The sequence below is a fragment of the Narcine bancroftii genome, chromosome 2 (genome assembly GCF_036971445.1).
Source record: "Narcine bancroftii isolate sNarBan1 chromosome 2, sNarBan1.hap1, whole genome shotgun sequence".
NCBI lineage: Eukaryota > Metazoa > Chordata > Chondrichthyes > Torpediniformes > Narcinidae > Narcine > Narcine bancroftii.
In genome coordinates this window covers 144,501,185-144,526,481 of record NC_091470.1, presented here as the reverse complement: position 1 = coordinate 144,526,481, position 25,297 = coordinate 144,501,185, and the positions used below count along the sequence as shown (strand labels likewise).

The 25,297-nt window shown below is 43.3% G+C and overlaps 1 protein-coding gene across 12 annotated transcripts in view; it reads left to right on the top strand.

The window, feature by feature from the left end:
* Positions 1–10,851: 10,851 nt before the first annotated feature.
* samd11 (sterile alpha motif domain containing 11) overlaps positions 10,852–25,297 on the top strand; it is a 264,528-nt gene continuing 250,082 nt past the window's right edge. Inside the window, exons 1-2 of one of the 12 annotated variants that reach the window (XM_069918370.1) lie at positions 10,852–10,915; positions 15,687–15,727. In XM_069918370.1, coding sequence (XP_069774471.1) covers positions 10,882–10,915; positions 15,687–15,727 — 75 coding nt within the window. In that variant the 5' untranslated portion in view covers positions 10,852–10,881. Of the gene's footprint in view, positions 10,916–12,467; positions 12,815–12,860; positions 13,853–14,277; positions 14,316–14,596; positions 14,617–15,302; positions 15,568–15,686; positions 15,779–25,297 lie in introns of those variants that run through there. The other 11 variants (XM_069918369.1, XM_069918376.1, XM_069918372.1 and 8 more) reach the window with 11 other exon arrangements.

Here is a 25,297-nt window from a genome sequence, read left to right as displayed (position 1 = left end):
CCACTTGCCACACTCATCCCGCATTTCATTAAAAGTGCATATGTTCTCCAGATCCTAGCAACTCACTGAGCAGAAGGGAAATTAAACCTCCCCATCTCTCCCTTGCCTCTCCCTCCCCCCAATCTGTCTTACAGCTGCATCCTTTCTGTAAACACCCCTTAGCCTTATCTGCTCTAACAGGAATGATTTGCTGGGTGGTTTGAGGCTAGTTATTGTATGGGGTTCTATCAAAATTAGACCCTGAACACATCCATCGATAACAGAAGTTTGACCATTCTGTTAGTTTGCAAGACTGCCATAGGAAAGGTTGTCTCTGTGTTGTCATACAGTTGCACACTAACAAGATGTGTGTGAAAAAAAAAAAAAAAAAAAAAAAAAAAAAACTAACTATCTTGGAGGTAATCTCACAAACACATTCTGTTAAACTAAGATTTCCTAAGTTTCAGTGTTAATGATGTTGATCTGGAGCGATGTTGAAGAATTCTATTTGAATGATTCCAAGTTTGGATTTTCCTCTCAGCCTCTCAATTTCTCCTCCCTCAAGATGATTCTTAAAACCATCAAGAAGTGATAAAAGTTTTCATGAACTGCATCATTACACTATACAATAACGTTCAATCTTCATCCATCAGAAACTTGAGTTTGTATAACGCCTGTTTATAATAGGTTTCCCAAACCATTTGCAGGGCACAGTAAAATACAAGTGTGGCTTCACATTGTATAAGCAGAGCTCAGTTTGGTGATGATAATCTAAAGAGCATCTTAACCATTTTAAGAGATAAAAACAAGTTAAAGGAGAGCACTCCTGATCCTGGTGAATCAGCCATCTGTTAGCCAGAGTTTGGAAATTATATAATTTAATTTTCCTTGTTGTCACTTTTGATATGGGGAAGCTATTCTGCACATAACCTTTTGTAAACCAACGTGTAAGTGAATTTGATGGTAAATTAAATAGATAGTATTTAAAAGCATTCTCTGGTAAAATAGAGAGGGACCTTAATCAAAGTTTTGCTTTAATAGCAACTGTGTTTCTCCCAGAGTAAAACATCCCAAAATCCTAGTCTGTTGTTTGGGAGCCTGACGGTGGAGTGTTGCAATCTGGTTGGCCAAGTCTTGTGGCTCCTATACCCCATCCCTGATACCAAGGCACCAAAAGTGCAAATAATGTAAGTAGTCGAAACTTTGGTCACAGAGGTACCATCTAAAGATGTAGTGAGGTGAGGACGTTTTGGGAGGTAGTTGAAAATGTGAGGCTTTCGCAGCTGAAACTTTTATCACTGGATAACTACATCTGTGGAAGCAAGAGAGCAGGAATTTGGAGGAATGCAGAGAGGAGGTTTGAACTGCAGACGCTGGAACCTTGAGCAAAACAAAGAGTTGGAGGGTCTCAGTGGGTTGGGCAGCAACCGTGCAGAGAAATGAATAGTCTCTGTTTTGGGTCAGGACCATTTATCAACCAAGGTCATAGAGCTGCAGAAGATTGCAGAGATAGATGGGGCAGAGACAACGAGGAACTCTAAGAAGGATATCGAGTGAAATTGTGTCTTTGTATCACAATAGGACCTTTTAATAAGGACATGATTCAATTTTAATCTCAGCATCACTAACCCCATGTTCCTTGACTCCCCTGCTGAGCTCAGCAAGTTCAGAGGGATCAAAAATTGGGGTTTGTTGGGAAAGTGACAGTTTTGATAGAGGGGTAGACATCTACTTGGATAGAAAGAACCATTTGCAATGTCATTCATTAAGAGCATGTTCAAAGTTCAGATTTTTTGTCATAAAATGAGCAGTCCTAAGGGGGGCCAGAGCCCAAAAAAAAAGGTTGACAATGGTTGCTCGAGATTCTGGCATTATCTGAATCACTTCATATTGCATTTTCTTCAATGGTCCTATGTCCTGCTTAGTAACATGGAAAGCAGAAGTGTGCTCAGTTAACCATGGTAAGTTCCAATTCAGTGAGATTAGAAACAGGGACTGAAATTGTCAAATGGGAAACTCACATTCAAACCACTGACTCAGAGTTATTTATTTCCTTGTGAGGCAAAGTGGCTGCCTTCTGAAAATCACTGGAGATCTTTTGTTCAAAATGCCTGAGATTGTATTTTACTCAGTTTGATAGAATGCTTTAGAATTTTTCAGTGAACTTTGCAAATATCTCGTTTTTATAACTACTGATAATAATAGGCACATTTACTTTAAATGTTAAATTTAAGTTTAGGCATACAGCACAGTAACGGGCCTTTTCAGCTCATGAGCCCATGCCACACAATTAACCTACAACCCGTGGTACGTTTCGAACGATGGGAGGAAACTGAAGCTCATGGGGGAAACCCACACAGACATGGGGAGAACTTATAAACTCCTTACAGACAGTACAGGATTTGAACCCCACTCCCAATCACTGGTGCTGTAACAGCATTGCGTTACCGCTATACTAATTGCCCCAACCATGCAATGGCTTCATACAAATATATGGATTGGAAGCAGAAGAAGCCCCTTAACTTTGCTCTACCAGAGAAGGGGTGGAGAAACGTCATACCTAATTAGGTGAAATTTAGGTAGATGATCATGGAAGGCCTTGACTGATTTAATTTTTTTAGACATACAGCATGGTTACAGGCCATTTCAGCCACAAGGCCATGCCACCCAATTTATGCCAATTAACCTATATCCCTGGTATGATGGAAGCCTTCGGGAAAACCCCTGCAGATACGGGAAAATGTACATACTCCTTACAGACAGCATGGGATTCAAACCCCGATGCTGTAAAGGCATTGCACTAACCACTGTACCAACTGGGCCATCCTGAAGATTGTGGTTTCGTCCATAGATGCAAGCTGTTTTGGTCAGTCCAAGCATGCCTGGGCATGGACTCAGTGCAGGTGCTATACAAATGTTGTCTTAGTCCTGGGCATGCTTTGTCAGGATAGATGCAGACAGGTTGTAAAAGCAGCTCACATATACAGATGCTGTGCATTACATTGAACGCATGTGGATGCACATGTTCTTTAGGCAATAGTATAGTAAGTGTAGTTAAGAATAGCATTTACTGTCTTCAGGAAGATTCAATACAGTAGAAATGTCTCGTCAATTCTCTTACGTTTGTGGCAAGTATACGCTTAACGCTTAAAGACGCAGCATGACTGTGCTTATTAAGAAAACCTGTGAGCTCTACTTAGGTTGTAAAATTGGTGACCAAGGCAAACCCTGGGGTCCTCTCATTTGTTGTGCAACATGTGCAGTCAACCTGAGAGCTTGGCTCAGCTTCATTGTGGATTAAGCATGCTAAATTCAATAAAAGTCAATGTTTCTCCAACTTCCTACATGAAACAGCAAGTCTGACATTAACTGTGTTCAGCTTGAAGTTGCCAATCATCACCCCCACTTTTTTTCATGAAGCAAACCTTTTGTAAAAAAATTGGTCCAGCTCGATGGATCAAGTGAAAAACCCCTCTCACGTTGCTACCCCTGCTTAACTCAGGATGAGTATCACCACGTGCAGTGCACAAGCAATTGGTGCGCATGATCCAACAAATAGTGAGGTTGTGAGGAAGATAGTCTTAGACAATGGGGAGATGCTGATCAGCTAGTAAAAAATGGGCAGAGCAATGGCAAATGAGATGTGTTTTAGCAGGAAGTTGGGAGGAGGGTCTTCAAATAAGGATAGAACTAATAGTTAATACTAGGCCCTGAAGGAGAATTTAGGAACAGAGGGACCTTGATGTACAAACCTAAAGATCCTTGAAGGTGTCAGGAAAGGGAGATAGGTGGTAAATAAGGCTCATGGAATATTGAGCGGTTGTAGAAGCCAACAAGCAGTAAGGCTAATGCGAAAATGGTCAAGTTTCCCCTTATCACAAGCAGCTAATCTTTCCTCCACATAAGCAAACAGATTCCTGAGGGACTCGACATCTATGGGAAGAAATGGTCAGTCAACGATTCGAGTTTGTGCCTTTATCCAGACTAAAATGAAAATGGAGTGAAATTATTTGCATGAAGGGGAAAAGAAGTTGCTGGAGGGGCCAGGAAGGGTAGATATGGGGCAGAAGGTGTAAGATCCCTCCAGTAATTCTTTGCTTGCTCAAGATTCCAGCACCTGCAGAGTTTTATGTTTCACTCTTCGTCATGGAATACTTTGGTTAACTGGGGCAGACAATACAAGGGCAGAGGAGTTACGGTAGAGCCATATCTTGAATATTGACAACAGAGCAGAAAGGAGCTAATTGGTCTGGAGGGGATTTGGAGGAGATTCGCTCTTGATGGAGTGTTTCAATTATGAGGAGAGACTGGAGAAATTGGGTTTGTTTGCGTAGGAGTGGGCAATGCCAAGGGGCACCAGACAGAGGTGCATAAAATAATAGGCTGGGTGGTAACGTTTCCACCATAGCAGAGGTGTGTGTCACAAGGGGCTTTACAGAAAGAAGTAGGAGATCTGAAGGGGATTAAAGCAAGAATTATTTTAACCCATTGGATGATCTGAGATTGGAATGCACTGTCAGAAGAGGGAGTCAGAGGCAGTTCTAGATGTGCTTTTCAATTTCCATGACATTGGAGGCTCTGGAACAAGTGTTGACAAATAGTTTCTTGACGGTCAGCGTGACAGGGTGAGGCACAGACCTGCTTCTTTGCTGCATGAGTCTATTATTCCAATTGCACTGCTGTAGTAACTGCCAACAGAACTGAGGCCAGCTACAGATTTTGTTTGATGGCTGAGTGCTACCCAGACAGGTCCTTTACTTACTAATTCAGTGGGGAAAAAAAAGCATGTGTGACACCTCGATTGAAATGTCATTTCAGCCTGTAAATCCATTTCTAAATAACATATATTGCAGAATTGGCAGAGGAAGTTTCATTTTGGATTGAATTGCTTCTCTTTGCCTTCTATGACGAACGCCCAATGATCAAGGCACCTCATGAACTTGGATGACCCTCCTTCCATGAATGAGGCACGACATCTACAAATTGTTTTAAGTGGCCGACTGTGAAAATCATCTGGATAATACCACGGTCACAATATCTCTGAACATTTGAGGTGACAGAGGAGTAAAATGGGAAAATTTACCTCTTTTTAAAAAATCAATTTGCATATTTGCAGCATCTTTCTGTGTAGAATAACATCTCAAATGTACCTGTATGATCAAATTTACAATGATCCACAGAAGGATACATTCAAATAGATGACCAAAATCTCTGTCCTAGAGATAGATCACATTCTGCTTTTTAAATGCTTTGTATCCTCTGTCATTCGTAAAAAGCAATGGTCATTGTAGGATTGCTTCATTAAATTTATTAATTTGTACAGGATGCAAACCAGCCCTTTTGGCCCACGAGACTGTACCACCCAATTACACCCCATTAACCTACAACCCCGGTATGTTTTTGAACGGTGGGAGGAAACCAGAGCACCCGGAGGAAACCTACGCAGACACGGGGAGAATATACAAACTCCTTGCAGACAGCGTGGGATTTGAACCTCAGTCGCGATCACTGGAGCTGTAACAGTGTAGCATTAACCGCTACCATAACTTTTCCACCCCGACACTAACTGGGCTGTCCCGTGAAGTTATGGCAAGATTTTCTTTAAATGCAGAGTATAACTGGGCAGCAATGAAGCTCCAGCATCAAACAAAATGTGATCAGTACTGGTATGATTTTAACAAAAAGTGCCTGATTTTAGTTCAAGCATGCACAAAGGAACAGCATATCCTGTGCGTGTGTGCGTGTGCGCGTGTGATATATATATTTTTTCCTTTATGTGTCTGTGTATATATATCTTCTATTTCATATTTTAGGAAAGGTTCCTTTTCACGGTCATTTCTTGTTATTTTTCCCTTGGTACAGGTCTCACGTTCCCCAATTAAGAGGCCAGGCCAGCAGCTTAATTCCCAGGGCTCTTGTGGTGTTCTCAGTAACAGGCGGCTTTGAAGCATAAGAGAGAATTCTGGCTTGATTTGCCCTCTGCTTCCACCCCCCCCCCCCCCCCCAGCTTCCCTGCAGAGAAATCTCAAACTCCATTTATAAATATTTAAAATGTTTATCGTGCCAATGAGGACGCAAAGCTCAGAATTTAAACCAGTCCTGTCACAAATTGTTCAAATGTCTTATTTTTTGAGACCTTTATCTCTACCTGATTTATAGTTATATTCCTGCCAATGAAATTTGGAAAACAGTGGTTTTTGTGCCGGGGGAGAAGGGGTAAAAGCCAATTTACTAAAATTGCCCTCCTATTATTTGTTGCGTCATTTGTTTTAACTTGGAATTAAAAACTACAGGAAAATCCTTGATGGATCAATTGGGCAAATGCATCACTTGTCTTGATAATTGGACAAAGATGATGGCTCTTTCATTGAACTCCCCATTCAACTGGACCACCTTCATTCACCTCATAAACCCCTTTTCCACTGGCATCCCAGATAATTGGCTGTGCTGTGTCCCGGGATAGGAAGCCCTTTGTGCTGTTTCCACAGAGCCATCCTTAACTGGGACACTAATTGCTTTTCCATTGAACACAACTCATCCCCGGGGATTGGAGTGTTCTACCTTCAACTGGAAATGGGTGACTTTCTGCTGGTTTTATCAGCATGCTGGCATTGGCAAACGCTGTGGATATGAGTAGGGGTAGAGGCGGTTAATCCCTGGTGTGAAATGACATCATTTCACACTGGCGTTTGGACAATGTTCCATTTCCACTGGACCCTGTCCCAGTAAATTCCCAGTTAATTTCTGGGTCAGGGTGCAAGAGGAAAAGGGGCTATAGACTGCCATGGTTAAGGAAGAAGATATTATCACCAAAAGGACAAAGAGGGATGAACACCAGCCTGACTGGCAATTCCACTGTATGTTTAGGGTGGTGGCAGTGGTGCTGATCTGGGTATGATGGATGGGGGGGGGGGGGGGGGGGTGGGGGGGTTGGGTGAGCTCTGCATTAGAAAGTTTAGAAAGTACATTTCTAATTTATAGGCTATGTATTTATCATATCATTCCTGATTTTAATAAACATTAGTGATATAATTTGGTAGGTAATTTTATTGGGCCTGCGAATACTCCAAAAATGTTCCCACAGAAATCAATGATAATCATTTCGGCTTAGGAACAATTCCATAGTTTTGTGAAGTGGGGTGTATCTATATAATCTCTTCCACCTTTCACCTTATTGCAGAGTTCTCTTCTCATTGTTTCTACACCTGAAACTCTATTTATAACTAACTTTTTCAATTTTGATGGGGAAATTGAAATGTGAGCTCTAATTCTCTTATCATGCTGTAGGTCTAAAAAAAATCATTCTAACAATACATAAAATTATCATCGTGCTTGGCCATTTGAATCTGATTCTTCTCGTCTCTGATCTGTATTGAATAACGTGGGATGCTGAAATGGGTCTCAGCGACCTTGCAGTCAGAATAGGGAGGGATAAAAATCAGCGAGGACTTTCAGTCCGTGAGACCCCCTTGTGATCAGTACAGGAGCATTTCTTGGCATGAATGTCAAATGATGACAGGAGCAGTTTAATTGTGATGTTCCCATGGTCAGATAGTTTGCCAGATCATGATACGAAGCTCCCACACATGAAAAGTAACTATACTGATGAGACAGACAAAGGAAAGTATCTCCCCAGAAGCAAACTCCTGAATTACATTTTAATGTAAGGGAAGGAAAATGTATCAGTGAAATACTACAAGTTTGGTAATTCAGTACACCATTTGTAGTATTTCACCGATACTGAATCACCAAACTAATCCTAAATTTCATCTCCTGGATTTTGGATTGCATCAAATCCCCAATGATCAGATGAGACTTTCTGACCGTTGGCTGAAAGCTTCCTCTGTGAAATGTTTGAGATTCTCATACATTTCCAAATGGGTTCAAGTACAACTCACAGAACTTGAATTAACTGCATTCATTTGCGCTAAAGGCTTTCAAGATAGCGATGGGAAATTTTCTGTCGCAAAAGGGCTTGACTTCTGATTTTTGGATTGTCCAGTGATTGTTCACTACCAAATTTGGAAATTCTTTTCATTAAACCTGGGGTGGCCCACATTTTAATTTTTAATTTAGACGTCCAGCATGGTAACAGGCCATTTTGAGCCATGTGTCCATGCCGCCTAATTAACCTACACCCTTGATACGTACTTGTGGGCCGTGTTGTATATCTACATTAAAAATTAAATGGTTGGCCACCCCTGCCTTAAAACATGATGAAAGCAAGGTATTCACCAAGATAAGCATATATAGATATATATAGAGATATATATATATATATATATAGATATATATATATATCTATATATACATATCTTTATCTAGATATAGATATAGATATAGATAGATATAGATAGATATAGATATATATATAACATAGTCCTGCAGCCTGTGCACTACAATGAGTGTGGAAGGAAGACACAGACACTAAGAGATGAAATCAAAGACTGCTTTATTGCTCTGGCTCCTCTGCTTATGTGGACCCCTGGTACTGACATCAGGGCCCCGCATCATTGGAGTGCCGACCTTGGGTTGGCCAGTATTCTCGCTAGAGTTCCCCATCTTCCCACTGTGTGGAGGTCACCTGGGACAACGGTCAGTGTCACCCTCCCCCCAGGTCCGCACGGTCGCAGGTTGTGTTTAGTTTTTTTTCATGTGTTGATTTATCAACTCCTTAATGGTTCCATGGGTACCAAAATAACTTCCCTCTGGTGTTGCTCACAGGCTGAGACTTAGTCTGTTGACCTATCATCAGAGCTGTTGTCAGACTATTTTGCGCCCTAGGCAAGGCCAACTACTTGTATCCCCCCCACAAAAAAAACTGCCAATTTTCATTTTCAAAAACAGATGTTTGATAGAAAAAAATGAAAAGCACAAAACTTGAAATTGCTAAAATTTATTATAAATTGCAAGAATAAGTAATTGATCTTTGATTATCTTTCTCAAATACAAAAGAAAATATTTTGGCACACAATTCATTTTGAACTAAAGGGCAGTAGGATGCATCCCTTCACCAAGGGCCACACTACAGTCAAACCTTTTACTTCACACACCTTTAAGTTATATACCTTATACCTTAAAAGGTATATAGTTACTTGGCCTAATCAACCCATCATGTTAGGATAATATTTTGCTTACAGTCAGACAGACAAACAAGGTTATGTTGGAGGTAATAATCTTGTGTTGTTAAAATTTTTAGTCTCATAAGTTTCAAATTCAGGCACATCAAAATCTCACTTTGCCAGCCTTTTCCTTTACAAATTTTGACACCAGTTCAATCAGATCAAGTGCTGATGCCTGGCCAAGTTTAATTGATAGAGTTGTCAAGCCATCTAGTCTCTATTGCAAGATTCTCACTTTCTCACCGCTGCCTGATTCGACAGCAGAATAACTCTGCCTGACTTCAGTGGGGAACAACATGCACATGGGGAGGGTTGGGGTGAACTCTTGAATTCTCACTGCTGCAATTCTCCACTTACTTCAATGAAAACTCCCTTTGTTTTGCAAGAGTCCACTGCAGGCCACGAATAACACAAAGGGTCTCCTGGTGAAGATAAACATTGGGCAAGTCAGGCGCAGGGTTTTTTATCCCCCCGCTCCACGCACATAATCTCTCCCCTTGCGCTTTGCGGGATTCAAACATAAACATTATTGCCACTTCAGGGCAAAATAAAATCTTACCTGCGATTGTTCAGAGGGTTTCCACAAGAATCAAAATCATCCACCCAGGGTTTAGTGTTGAACAGGAGCTTGGCATAAGTAGAGTGCCAAGGTTTTGAAATCATTCCAAGTTTTCAAACCAGTGCGCTCGAAAGCCTGCCATGTTGGAATTTGGAACCAAAATTGCTGCCTGGGGTGAGGAGTGCAGCATGCATGCGTCCCAGTATGAGAGGCCATTTCTAACCAGAGTCAGTCTCTGGCAGTGAAACTGTAACAAGGGTGTAGGGCGTGGAGAGGGAGGGAGTTGCCTGCCCCCAACAACACTGAATTGCCACACTTGCATCTAATGCAGAAATATACCGAGCCTAGGATGCCTCAAAGTCAAAAGCCAGACTCTCTGGCCTAAAACCGGACATCTGGTCACCCTGACAGCGGCCTTCTGCGGTCTGGACCCTAGGTGGTTGCCTAGTTGGCCTTATGGTAGCGCCAACCCTGACCATCATAGCTCTTCCCCAGAATTACTTCTGGATTTGTATGATGGCCGTTGAAGGCAAGAGAAATGGGAAACTTAGTCCATCTTCCCTCTGCTGAAACCAGGTTCAGGATTTGGACTTCTCTTGTCTGCGCATTCAAGTATACAGGGAATGAACTGGCTGATCTGTCGTGTGAGATGAGAGTGATAAAGAGGGCATTATTGTATTAACAAAGGAACCCTGCATCTAAGTATGATAGGAACAGGCCACTCAGCACATCAAGGTCATGGCTGATCTGACAGAAACCTCAGTGCACCCCCACACAACCTTCATCTTCTTGTCCATGAGAATTGAAATGGCTGTCATGTGTAGAGTTAAATAGAGTATAAAGCTTAGTTTTGTTACCATGCAGACAGCTCACAAAAAGTCACTGCTCTCTGGCCCCACAAAATAATTGTCTCATTCTGCCTGTAAAATAATAAAAACTCACCTTCCATTACCTTTGACAATTCCCAAGATTCAAGTTCAAGTTTATTCCTGATTGTACCAGTACAGCCTGACGAAACAGTGTTCTCCGATCCACAGTGCAAAACATGCATGCAGACATAACACACAACCAGACAAACGATACCTATACCCACTACATATATTAAAATAAATATTCTGAATAAATAGTCCAGCCACGGAGAGTTGTTTTATCTGTTGTTCAGTGCCTGTGGGAAGAAGCTGCCCCTCATCCTGGTGGTGCTGGCTCTGTACCTTTTTCCCAATGGGAGTTGCTGGAAGATGCTGTGTGCAGAGAGGTAGGGGTCCTTACTGATTTTGTGAACTCTCTTTAAATAATGATCCTAGTAAATCCCATCGGGGTGGGGGGGGGGGGGGGGGGAAGGGCAACCTCAGTGATCCTCTCTGCTCCTTCTATGGACTTGTGGATGGGAAGAAATAAAATTACTTCATCACCAACTAAAATTGTTTTCCCCTTCATTTCAAACAATTAGCCGCTAGTTTGACATTTCTTCTCCAGATCCTGTAAGACCTCTCAGGATCTTGCATGTTACTACGAAATCATTTTTCACCCTTCTAAATTCCAGCAGATCCAAGGCTTATAATGCAACCATCCCTGGAACCAATCTAGTAAAGCTTTACTGAACTGCTTGTCTTTACTGAACTGCTTGTCTTTACTGAGCTTCATGTCTCCTTCGTTGATAAGGAGAACAATACTCAAAGTTAAAAGTTCAAATTAATTGTCACACAATTCACATACAATCCTGAGATTCTTTTTCCTGTAGGGCAGGCAGAATGTCTTCTTATTGGTAGCTATAAGCTGTACTCAAGAAAAAAATTTTTTTAAAAGAAAGACATGTAAACAAATAAATAAAGGTAAACAAACTCACTGCAATACAGAAAAAAAAATCAGCCATAAATAACATGCAAAGCATGAGTCTTTAAATGAGTCCCTGATTGAATATGTTGTTGATGGTGGAGGGGGAGCAGCTGTTCCTGAACCTGGTGGTGCAATAATGGTGTTGAATGCTGAACTGTATTTCATAAAGACCATCCTGATGTTGGCATCATTGCCGTCCAGGGCTTTGTGTAGAGCCAGTGAGATGTCATCCACCGTAGACCTGTTGCTATGGTCGGGAAATTGGAATGGATCCATGTCGCTGCTCAGACAAGAGCTGATATGCTTCAGCACCAGCCTCTCAAAACACTTCATCATTGTTGATGTGAGTGCTGCTGGTCAGTAGCCATTTAGGCAAGTTACCACACTCTTCTTGTTGAAACAGATGAGTACCACACCCTGTCAGAGTGAGATGTTGAAGATACCTGTGAATACATTGACTCAAACTGGTACTCCACCTGGACTGGATTCTTTCCTCTAAAACTCTGCAGTTTTGACCAAATTGGCTTGGAAATTGAAGTAACTCAGCAAAAGCACCCCCAGGTTCTCACCGAGCTTGAGAATGGCATGGTAGGAACTCAGAAGAGAATTTGAACATTTTTCACCCTGCTTAAGATTGATTGGATCCTGGCCAGATTGTGTATCAATGCAGAGGGAGAAGACGAAAAAAAAATAGTTCTTCCCGCCCAGTGGTGATGGCCAAAATCACAGATTTCACACGCGAAAAAAAAACTGGAGGCACATGAGTTATTTTTCGTGGCACAGCCATTTGATCTGATCTGCGCTGGAGTGCACTGTCCAACGGAGGCAGCCGTCACTTTCAGAGTGAGGGACTAATTGGACAGACCTGCCAAAAAAAAACAGGGCTGGAGCCCGATTTCTCCACCTGATGGTGATTCTATATCAAGGCGAATCATCACTCATGTGACGCCGTTGTACTCGCCTCGGTTCAGGAATCCACGCCCTGTGCAGATGCCCTTTTATGAATTAAAATATTAAAGGAGGGGCTTGTTTGTAAACATTTCACCGCCTTGGAGATCAGAACCTCTTCCAACGTGGACCAAATGATCGTTTTATCGGATTGAAAATGTCCTGAAGTCGCTGCTTACGGGGTATGTGCGGTGGAGGAGAAAATAGTCGTTAATTAATTGGACGGAATATGTCATTGGGTCGTCCGTATCGCACCCCCCTCTCCTTGCGCTGACAGTCTGTGATGTTTAAATGGGCCAACTTCGCAGCGGCGTAGAGGGCAAATCATGTTTCGTCTCTGAACTAAAGCGTGACTCCAGAATCAAAAAATGTAGGTTTAAAATAAAATGTATGAAGCTATTCAGCAGAAAAAAAACTTCCTTTTTTTTTCCAGAACAAAAATTATGTTCTTTTTTAGAAATGTAAAGAGGGGTTTTTTTTATAGATAGAAAGAAACTTTTACATTTTGTGGAGATTATACAACTTTTAGAAAGTGTGTTTCATTGCAGTGTAGCGCTGTAGAGTGTCCAGACACCCGTCTAAGGGGTTATTGATGTAAAGTGTAGGGAGGGAATAACTTTATCTCGAACTGTGAGGTTAAATCGAATTAAAACCCGCTGCTAGTTTCGTCCTCGCCCGGAAATAAGAGAAAGGTAATCAGTTAGAAAAACGCTTCAGCGAGAAGGTGGTTCGATAGCGGATCAATAAGCATTTCGCCAAGATAATGTGCGCGGCGGAGAATACCTTTCCGAGATGTCAGGTACAGGGAGACAGATTAGAGCGACGGCAGAGGTCGAAGTGTTAGATCGAAGTAAAGTGGACAGATCATCCCTGTTTGAAGGCTGGGGATATCACAGGTCGAAGCCGTTTCTGCATTTTAACGGCTTCTTTGGGAAGGAGAAACTACAGAGAGAGGAACTTATTGCAAGCGTCTATATGAGGATGCCAGCTATCAAGAAGGAGAGACCCGATGGGGAGATGGTCACTCGGGGGTTGCTGGATGTTCTTCCCGAATATCTGGCCCCACTTTCCATCCCAGCGGTGAGACCCCATCCCACGTCTTACGAGCACATCTTCATTCGGCGGCAGCGTGCCTTTCTGGGGCTTTCTGATCCAGCCCACCCCGGCGACCTCATGCTGGAGCGCTTCCATTCCATCCCCGACTTTCAGCCGATCTTTGACAACGGGGAGCCCTGCATCGAGGTGGAGTGCGGCGAAAACAAAGCCCTCCTCTACGTCCACAAACTGTGCCAAGGGAGCAAGGGACCTTCCATCCGCTACAGGGGCGAGTGGCTGACCCCGAACGAATTTCAGTTCGTCAGCGGCAGAGAGACAGCAAAGGACTGGAAGCGGAGCATCAGGCATAAAGGTGGGTGCATGCGAGAGGGAAGCGAGAGAGAGAGAGAGAGAGAGAGAGAGATCGTTGTATTTATCCACGGGGAGAGGTAGAAATGTGATTATTACACACTTGGGGACAGTTGGCGTCTTGAGGAAGTTAACGTGCGTAAAAGTTGGATAAACAGCACCCAGTATAAGGAAACGAGGCCCATCGATTATCGTTTATCTCACCGGTAAATAACAAATGCAAACCCAGGGATTCCCTCAGGGAATCTTGCAGCAGTAATATCTTTTGAGGGGAGCGTGGAGAGCCGTGTTTGTTGGCCAGTGGCCTGTGAAGTTTGGGAGGGATGAATCATAAAAGTGAGTCTGCGATCCACATTGTACCTTTGGCCGGGGGGTGGGTTGCTGTATCCGAGACACAACTGACAGGATGTTTCCAGCTCAGCGGGAATGATAAATCATTGAACCGGATTTTTTTTTCCTGGGTAGAGGTGTGCAGTACTTGGTGGGCGAGGGGAGCGCCGTTTGTTATTTGGTGCATGGCTTGGGGGTGATTTTAAAGTTTAAAGGAAATCAGGAGGGGAATAGGCTCCAGTCGTGAGATGCGGTGCTAAGCCGCTGCTTGTGTGGATCAACGCGAACTGATCACAAGTGGGACGCGGGGGAGGCGTGAAGGGGAGACGGGGAGGGGGGGGGGGCAGGTTGTTGGGGAGCTCTGGGCTTGTGAGAAATGATTTCAGAGATTGGGTGAGCCAGGAAGTGGTCGCTCCCTGACATCGATCCTCTGAGCCGGTCAGTCACAGTAACCGGGGGGGGGGGGGCTTGGGATTTGTTTCCAACTCGGAGTGCGGGTGGGAGGCCGCAAGGGCGTGGGAAGAGATGACCGACCACCCGCAGTGTGTCAACGCGGATGCTTTGACTCTTGACGACGGGTGTCCACTGTCCACGTGTTTCCCTCAAACTGCCCCAGCTTGAGTGAGCTCTTGCTCGCAGCAGAGTGTGAGTCACTGGTTGGCTCTGGAGTGTTGGTCCTTCTGGTAACCAGTGCCCGGGAAAGGAGACTTGTCCCTCTGGTATCCAGTGTCTGGGCAAGGACAGGGGTCCCTCTGGTATCCAGGGACTCCCAGTGATCTCTGGCATCTAATGACCCCAGCAGAGTCTTAAGCAAGGGCACTGGCTATCTCTGACAGTCTAACTGGAGCCACTGGTCAGACTGCCAGACTCTGACACTGCCTGCCAGAGAGAGTTGGCCTCTGCAGCAGCCTGTGGCTTCTCGCTCCCACAGTGTTCACCTCTCTCTCTCGCAGTGTTCATCTGGCAGTGTGGAGTGTCTGCTCTCTGTCTGGTTCTGTTGCGCCACTCTCTCTCTCTGTTTCTACCCACCCCCTTTCCTCCCTCTCTCTCAATCTATGATTGTGTTAAGACTCTGGCTCGGAGACTGCTTCTGGTAATGCTGAGTGTCTGGGACCCGGCTGCGATTTCTGCTGGGCTCTTTAACAGCATCGGGTGCTCTCTACAAACAACATTCGCCATTGTTACAAATAAGCAAACTGCCGCACCTCCTCAGAGTTGCGCCGCTTTAGTGTAAACCAACAATGTTCTGCTCGTGTGGCAGAGCGGAGATGAAAGAGGCGGAAGGGAAATGCATTTCCCGGTATTTTTAAGGTCGCGATGCGGTGGCTTCAGGGGTTGCTGGTAACCAGTTCCAACGTCTATTTAAGGAGGACCGCGAACATTTGAGAGGTGAATTGATCAGGATGTTCCAATGCACACAAACGCTTGCGTTGCGCAACGGCGCAGATCGAAGAGCGAATTTTTTTTTCCTCTCCAAGTAAATTCGTTTTATTTTATTTCCAATGCAGGGAAAAGTTTGAAGACACTTATGTCAAAAGGAGTTTTGCAGGTACACCCTCCAATCTGTGACTGCCCCGGGTGCCGAATTTCGTCTCCGGTGGTAAGAATTGTGAAATGTATTTTTCTGGCTTTGTGTGGCTTCTTAAAGATAAATATGTTGGAGACACCAAAGAATGTTGCTTTTCCTTCTGCATGTTCTAGCAGTTAAAAGCTGTCGACGAAAATTACTTTGGAGTCGAGTACTGTTTCTGCAATTGATTCAGTGCTCTTAAAAACAAAGGCGAGACTTTAAACTCACACGCAGGAGTCGTGCGGTGAAACTCGGAGCAACGACTAATCTTCCTTTCCTGACGACCCCTTGTGAATGAACCGTGTCTCCGCCGTCTCCCTCCTCCCTATCAATCATTCAAGTTCAGTCTCGGTCTCCTCCAGGGGCGGACGGTGGGAGGGATCAAGGCCATTAATCAATTTGTTGGCGTCTCAGCCTCGCTCCTTCTGGGCTTTTTTTAAAAAAAGTTTAGGCAAATTCACTGCACGACTCGTTTTCTCTCTCTTCACGTTGAAGTTCAGAATTGCTTGCATGGGGTTGAACTGATACAACGGGCGAGTGTTTTTGAATTGAATTCCCGGAGGAATAGGACCGATTTGTACCGCATTTTTGGTATTAAAGAATAGGTTGATGTCAGCTCAATAAAATAAGACCTCGCACGAGTCGGTCACTCGGGAACTCCAGTTTGGTCCACCAGTCAATGGCTAATCTAATCTAGGCCTCAACTCCACTTTGCCACTGATTCCCATAACCCTTGAGTTCCCAATAGGCCAAAGATCTGCCTATCTTGGCCCTGAAATGTATCAAATGACTCCGTCGACAACACTGTCTGGGTTGGAGAATTCCAAGTGCACAATCCTCTCAGAGCAGAAATTCTCTCAAGATTAGAAACATCCTCTCAACATTGAGCTTGGACGGATGGCTGAGGTGTTTTTTTTTAAAAAAGATCATCCTATTTTTCTAAACGCTTAATTAATTTCTCCCATACAAAATAACTGGAAATGATCAGCAGGTGGAGTTACCTGCTTCGAAATGGAGACTAGAAATAGACTAGAGATGTTGGAATCTGGAACAATAAAAAAAATTTACTGGAGGAAAATAATTGGGCTCCTACTGGAAATATCAGCCAGTTTTTTTTTCCCCTCCCACTGATGTTGCTCAACCTGCTGGAGATTCCAGCATCTGCTGTCTCTGCATGTGCCCAATCTGCTGGAGGGATGTCCTGGGTCAAGTATCATCTGGGGTGTGTTTGGGGGGGTGGGGGGGGATGGTGAAAGGAATTGATTAAATGTTGGGTTGAAACTTCTCTTCGAAACCTATTAGTTCTGATGTCTTAACCCCAAAACGTAAACAATTCTTTCCATCCATCCATTAAACCCCCTCAACAGATGCTGGATGACCTGCTGAATTCCTCCAGCAAACAATGAGAAACTTGAGAGATTCAGTCCATGGAGAAAAATTATCAATAAAAGTTTTGGGTCAGGAGACGCTCTAGTTTCTCTTTTTTTTTTGCACCTTTCCATTCTGGGCTTTCTCCACTGTCAGAGTGAAGCCCAATATAAATGAGGAGTAATGCTTCATATTTTGCCAGGGTGGTTCACAGCCCAATGGTATGAACAATGAATTTTCAAATTTTAGATAATGAATCCTCTCTCGTTTTTAAGTTACTTCCATTCTTTCCCCACACCTATTCTCATCTCCCTCATTTCTACTTCTACCCTTTACCACCCGCATTACCCTTGGATTCTTCCTCTTCCCGCTCCCCTCATCTGGTCCACCTCTCTTTCAACAGTTCTCATTTTACCACCATCTCCATGTCAAATTTCAACACCGACAGTCATCTTCTCCACGTATCACCCCCTCCCCTCCACCCAGTATGACTTCTCTTCCTCCACCTGACCCCCTTTATTTAAACCACTTGCCTTCCTCTCCCTTTTGATGCCTGCTGATCACCTACCTCTTCTGTCATGTTTTACCTCTCCCTGGTGCACCATTCCTGCATTGGCACCAGTTCTCCCCCCCCCCCCCACCCCCACCAACTGTCCTCATTGTACTGGTTTTCTCCCCCTTTATGAAGGGTTCTGGTTTAAATTGGTGACAATTCCTTTTCTCCCACTGATGCTATTGAACTGGTTTATTTCCTTTAGTAGATTGTTGCTCCAGATTCCGGCCTCTGTAGTCTCCCTTGTATAACCTATTTCTTAATGTCTGGTTTGATAAAATGGAACAATAATAATTGTAGTAATGACCCTATCCTCTGAATTTAACACTTCTGGATATTGATTTCTGTTGGAATGCCATAATGCTGTTGAACATGCACTGGGGTACTCAATGAGTCTGTTCACCTTACAGTGCAGTTTGCTTATTTGAGAAAGGGCAATTCTATCTGGAGAGTAAGTCCAGCCCAGAAATGACCTGTCATGCACTGTTGAGTCATGCAATGTAAGTGGCTGGAGCATTCCACATTTTTAAACAAAAAAAGTTTCCGTGGAGTTTAAAGAGACAGCTCCCCATGTTCAAGTCTGGAAAAGCTGGAAACAACCACTCAAATGAAACGTAGCCACAAACCACCCATCCCAATATTTTTCCTCTCAATGAAAATGACATTGAATGATTTTCTCCCCCCACCCCGTTCTATTCACTGCAGAAATGTATTTGACAAGGTCTGTACTTTCTCAAAGCTGTTGAACAGGGTGCAACTCACCTGTCAATGTGTAACCAGGTGATTTTACACAATCCTGTAAAAATAAGGTTCTTTTATGGTCAGGAAGTAAAAAGCAACTGATTAAAATAGCACCCTTCGCAGAATAATTGAAGATTTCTCCAGAACATCCATGCACTTGTGATTCTGATAAACCTCCTATTTCATTGACCATCTTGACATTTCTTTTGATTTTGTCATCAATATGTCATGTTCAAAGCATGGCACCAGCATGAAGGCCTTCTCTCAGTCCCTCATGACTTTCATGGTTAACAAAGTGAAACGGTGCAAGAAAAAAATAATAGCAGTTAAGTCTCTCTATTTCATTGTTTTTGAGGAATCCTGCTGCTCATTCCTACTTTGCTTCATGTTGCTCCATCAACGACTCGTAGCTAAAAGTGGATAAATCCAATATAGGCTGCCATTTTTAAACTTAAAAAGATTAGTTTAAGCACGGACACAGGCCCTTCTGGCCCACAAACCCATGCTGTCCCTGAAAGCTCCAACTAACTTGCAAATCCCATATGTTTTTTGGAGGGTGGGAGGAAACTGGAGCACTCGGAGTAAACCTATGCAACATGGGGAGAAACTACCTACTCCTTACAGACAGTGCCAGATTTGAACCTGGGTCAGTGGAACTGTAATAACATTGTGGTAACTTTTATGCTAAATTTGTAAAGGTTGAAGGGAATGATGTGAAGACATTTACTTTTGGTGGAATTTTAGCCAACAGCCTTGTTGGGATATTCATTGCCAAATCTTGTATCTATGTATTATCAGCTAATGTAATTAAATTGCAATTGATTTTTTTATCTTATAATGTAGCATAATTTGGTATAGTCATGTTTTACATTACAGGGGTAATGTGTGTACATCCTGTGATCATACCTAATTGGAAAAGACTATTTTCTTCATTATGTCTGTGCTTTGTAATTTGGAGTTGATCATACCCAGCACATAACAGAGTGGAATTATTACAGCTTTTGTGTCAGAACCTTATCATTTCTTTGTCTCTGAAGCTTTTTGACATAGTTAATGTAGAACTCCACTTCTGGGATGGGATTGGGTTGGAGATGGTGGTGATTGGAGAATCTGGTGCCAACTGGTCTGACTGTAACTACAGATGGAAACGATTTGTGCATCATTCTGCCCACACAAAGTGGCAAGCAGGTTCTGGTGGTGTGGTTGAACATTTAGTGTCTGCAGTTGACATTCATGCACAAAGTGAACCTTGTGAATGGCAATCCCTAGTGTTGTGATTCCAATAAAAATTCCTTTGTGGTATGGTTAAGGCCAGGAGTAAGTAAACTATTTTAATCCTAACCCAGTCAGTCCATGAAATTTGCTGCCCCATTTAATTAGCGTATAGACTTGTGGAATAGTCGACCCATCCCCATCCCCTCCAAGTTTTGACCCCGACCGCCTGCCCATCTGAGCCCCAACAGCAGACCTTTGACCTGGCTACCCACCCGCCAGAGCTCACCTCAACCGCGGACGCCACCTGGTCCTGGCCATCCAAGCTCTTGACGCTTTGAACAACACAAGTACTTAGAGGGTCAAAAGTTTATCCTTTTTTGATTTTTGGCGCAAAAGATTTGACAATTACACTAGTATATATGGTAAGTCATGTCTGATCCATCCCTTAACTTTATTTACCCATCTTGGTGCAAGATATTGTTGTAATCATTAGTTTGATCATAGGAAGTTGGGAAAAGGTTGTATTTGTTTTCTGTTGAAGCCTGACTCTAGAGCAGCCATTGTCAACCTTATTTTGGTCTATGGCAAAACATTTATGGGCTCCATTTCCTGTGAAGCAGTCAAGTTTAGTTGGTTTCTTTTGTACTTCTCCTATCAACTACATAAAAAAACATTTCCTGATTTCAGTCTGTTCCCCCCCCCCCTCCGAAATGTGTTGTGGTCTTAAGTGGGGTCGTATGGCCCCCGTTGACAATGACTGCTCTATAGTCTTCTGTCTCTTAGTTGGATCACCTAAATTGTTGATGCAGAGGAGACATCTTGCTACATTAATTATTTGATTTAACAAACAGCAGATAAGCAGTGTTTTCTGCTCAGATCTTTGATATCATAAAACCATCCAAAACAGACTGCTCGAGTTGTTGGGAAGACATTGAACATTGTTGCATTGGCAATCCTCCAGCATAATTGGATGTAGGGGTCAGACTTGTCATGGATGGACAAGTAAGTACCTGTGAAGCCCTTTGTTTGTCAACCATTTTAAAAAGATCTATGTAACAGGTTTTGAAGAATTATGATGCTGCTTTCTGGGGAACTAGTCACAAAGTTTGCAAATTGGAGGTGGACATTTATTCGGGGACATTTTGTGGTACTTTCAATGCTACATATTTGAATGAACTTTAGAACCGATCAGAAAAACACAAAAGGCGAAAATACTGGAACCTTGAGCAGACAAAGAATTGCTTGAGGAACTCAGCAGATCAGACAATAACCATGAATAGAAATGGCCAGTCAACATTTCAAATCAAACCCCTTGGTCAAGACTGAAGTTCCTCCAGCAACTCTTTGTCTGCTTTGGAAATTATCTTTTTTTTTGAAAGTTCCATTTAAAAAGTGAATGCCATTGATATCCACCTGGCTGACCTCAATCCATGTATACACCTTGTGGGAGAGTATGTGCACTGGATACAAAGTGCTTTGAGGAGGCAGGATCTTGTATCTTTTGCCTCACTCAATGACTCAGTGTGAATGTATAGCAATATATTTTAGCAAACTGTATTTAACAAAAATGTATACATTGTTGTTGGTCAACTTTTTCTCATATCACATATGGAGAGGCCAAAATTTCCCAGCCAACCAGAATACAATGTTACCAGAAATGGTCAGGTCACCAGCAATGCAGTGTCTGGAAATGAGTAATCAATGAAATTTTTAAAGAAAATTCTTTCCTCATCAGAGAGTTGTTGCATTTTTGATCCCAAAATCCTGAAAAATGTCGATGAGTCCAATACAATAACAATCAGTTTTACCAAACAAAATCCCAAATGTAGTTTTGAGAAGGACAGAGTGAGCTGAGGGTACATTACATTTTTAAACCACATTGACATTGTGCAGGGGTTATTGGAGACTCTTGCTGGAAATCCCAATGAATTTTTAAATTAATGCTCATAATTTTAAAAAAAAGTAAATATCAATACGTTGCATACAAATTCACGTGTCCATGTTGTCTATGGACATGGTGTGTCATGTGAGAATGTCAAATGAACTTGCCATTTTGCCAGTGGTGGGGTCCATTCTGGTCTACCACAGCAATAAACAAATTTAATGAGAATATAATGTGACCTTGGAGTAAGACCAACACAAAAAAAATAACTTCTAATAACTAGCTGGAGCTGTCAGATGCCCTAATTAAGGTGCAGTAACCCGTTAAGGAGACTTTGCAAAGGTGAATGGAAGATGAACTTTTCTCTCTGCGTGTCCTCAATTATTGTTAATAACTTGTTTATCTTTGAAACCTTTGGATTTTTTTGCATATTTTCCCCTTTTCCATTGCACAAAAATTGCTTGGGTGTTAACAGACTGTACATTGGAAATAAAGGCCTGGATGCACTCCTGATATTTTAGTTGCATTTGTTGACAATATTTCTGCATGTAGAGGTACACACACCTTTCAATAAGTCACATTGCGATTCATAGAATCATAATTTAAAACACGAAAGGAGTCCAAGGTCAAGGTTCATTTTATTGTCTCATAAAAATACCCTAAAAATGTAGCATATATTTGTATGCACTTGAACTTTTGCCTGCTGTCAGTCACCATTATTATTGCCCGCTGCCCCTTGCATTATGAGAGAAACCATCGTATCAATATTGACCAAAATTGGACTTCATCTTAACCACTCCACCACCCTTCCTAGCTCTCTGTCCAGAACCCTGCAGTTTACAGCTCTTCAAGCCACATCCAGGTACATTTAATATGCAGTGAGGCCTTCTACAGGGTTTTGCAGTGCATCGCAGGTGTCACACCACAACCCTCTGCACCTTCCAACAACTTATTGAGAGTTTTTTTTGCACTTAATGTATGGATATACAATTCCACATTTGTTCACGTTTAAATCTTTATGGGTAATTCATGATGATTGGGAAAATCTTTCTTTATCTGTTCATGTCGTGATCCAATCACCATACCTAAAGAGCAGCCCAGTCAAATGTTGTTAGATTTGAGTTTTCTTTCCCTACACTTCATTGCTGGACTTGCAGCTGCTGAGATTTTTAACCTCACCATATCCTGGAAGAAAAGGATAGTTGATAGTCATGTGAATGAGAGTTTATTGTCATACACATCAGTACAATAAGCAGATACAATGAAAGTCTTACTTGTTGCAGCTTCCCAGTTCTGTCAAGCACATTTAAAAACAAGTATAATTAAGATATATCAGGAGGGGGGGGGAGATAATATGTAAAAGGAAAATAAATTCATAATATATTTTCACAGTTGGCAATGGAGGAAAGTGTCCAAAAACACAGGTTTTGGTTGCCCCATTACAGGAAGGATGTGGAAGCTACGGAGAGGGTGCAGAGGAGACTTATCAGGATGTTTCCTGGATCGGAGAACCTACCTTATGAGGCAAGCTTTTCTCTTTGGTGCAAAGAATGAGGAGAGGTGACTCAGTAGAGGTTTACAATGTTATGGTCAGGATGGATAAGGTGGACAGCCAGCACTTTTTTCTGGGGGCAAAACTAGCAAATATCAGAGGACATCAGTATAAGGTATGGGGAGGAAACCTTGTACAGATGTCCTCTGGTCATGGAAGGTTTTTTTTACATAGAGAGCAGTGGGTGTCTGGAATACCTGGGTAGTGGTGGAGGCTGGTACAAAAGGAGCATTAAAAAAAAAACTCTAGGCACATGGTGGCAAAAATAGTGTGTGAGGTAGGGAGGTTTATATAGGTCGGCACAATGTGGTGGGCCGAAGGGCCTGTTCTGTGCTGTTCTATGGCCCTAATAGGAACTGAAGCCCCGAGTGTGGCTCGATTAGCCATTCAAAGAGAAGGCGGAGGGACTCCGCGGGCCACGCAGCGTCTTTGGAGAGAGATGGAATCAGACCCTTTCTCCAGAAGATCTTTCTCTTTTCCACTGCATTTCCCTGTCTTGCAATTTTGTCTCGATTAGCGTTTCCAATGAATAAGTGCCTGTCAAGTTCTGAACACTGTTGAGGCAGCTTCTCACCGTCCAAGTCACAGGGAATTTGCGGGGGTGGGTGTGGGGGGGGGGGGGTTTAGACCAAAGGCGGCGGGACTTTTTAAAAAGCTGAAGATTACAATGTTCCCTATTTAGCACAAGGTGGAAATACTGCTTCAGTCACGCTCGTTGCGTCTGGTTGGCGGTTGTGGTTAGCTCGCAAGCACGGGGGAAGGGTGGAGGGGGAAAGGACTCTCATGGCCAAGTGCGGGCCCCACCACGAGCTAGAATTGATAGTTTAACACGCATGTTAAACGCCGTTCTGTAGTGTGACCGACTCAAGGCCGAAGATCTGAATGCAAGTGTTGACTGAAAGAAATAAAAGTCCTCTTGGTTGCCGAATTGCCCCTTTAAGTCTTCTTCTCGGTGGCTGCGGGCGGCTGGTACCTGCAGCAGGGAGACGAGACATTCTTTGTCGCTGCAACAGTAGCTCCCCCGCACAGGAAACCAGGGGTCAGTGATCTGCAACACGCCGCCGTCTGCTTGGGAACGGCCGGTCATTCCTTATCGCCAGTCCGTGGAGAGATTTGGCAGGTCTCCCTCCTCCGTTCTATGGACAATGACCCTCGCAACCTGCTTTCCATGATCGCCCTTCTCGCTGGCAAACTGAGCCCGGGCGGACCCAATTCTCAACGCCGCCAACTCGTTTCCAAAGCCAGCCCTCTCCCTGGAGATGAATTGTCCGCCGTTCCCCACCCGGGAGAGGTTTGCCTGCACCATTCGCACTGGGGAAATCGACGTGTCAGCCTCGAGTCTTGCGGGGACGCTGGAAAAATCACGCGTCCTGGTGTTCTGGGCTTCACCTTTCCCCAGAGAAACGCGCTTCCTCTTTGCTGGACTGTGCGTTATTTTCTTTTTTTAAAATCTGAACCTTGGAGGTTGCCGGAAATTACTGGTCTCTGGGGGGGTTATAAATAATGGTCTCTGTGAGATCCAGCTGTTAGACTTCACTCAAGACATTTCTACAGGGGGAGGTGGCGAAGAAGGCCAAGGCAATGCTGGCGTTCATTTGAAAAGGAATAGAATGCAAGAGCAGGATGTGATGTTGAGGCTTGGAGCAGTTTTGGGTTCCTCATTTAAGACAAGATGTGTGGATATTGGAGGAAGTTCAAAAGAGGTTCTGGGAATGAAAGGGCTATCATCTGAAGGGCATTTGACAGCTCTTGGCCTGTACTGGTTGGAATTTAGGATGGGGGGGGGTGGGGGAGATCTCATTGAAATATTTTGAATGTTGAAAGGTGTGGACAGAGCAGATACAGAAAGGTTATTTCCCACGCGGACAATGATTCACAACCTTTTTTCCCCACTCATATACCGTCTTATGTAGTCCCTGACTAACCACAGAGCGTGTGAGGGGGAGGTTGAGAACCACTGATCAAGGACAAGAAGGCACAACTTCAGCTAATGGGTGGAAAATCTGTGGAATTTGATGTCACAGGCAGTTCTGGAGGCCAAGTCACTGGGGCATATTTCTGATGGAGATTTATAGATTCTTGATTAGCCAGGGCATCAGGGGTTATGGGGAGAAGGCTGAGCAGTGGGGCTGAGTGGGAAAATGGATCAGCTCATGATAAAATGATCAGGCAGACTCAATGGGCTGAATGGCCTATTTCTGCTCCGATGTCTCATGATTTATGAACTTGGTCAGCATG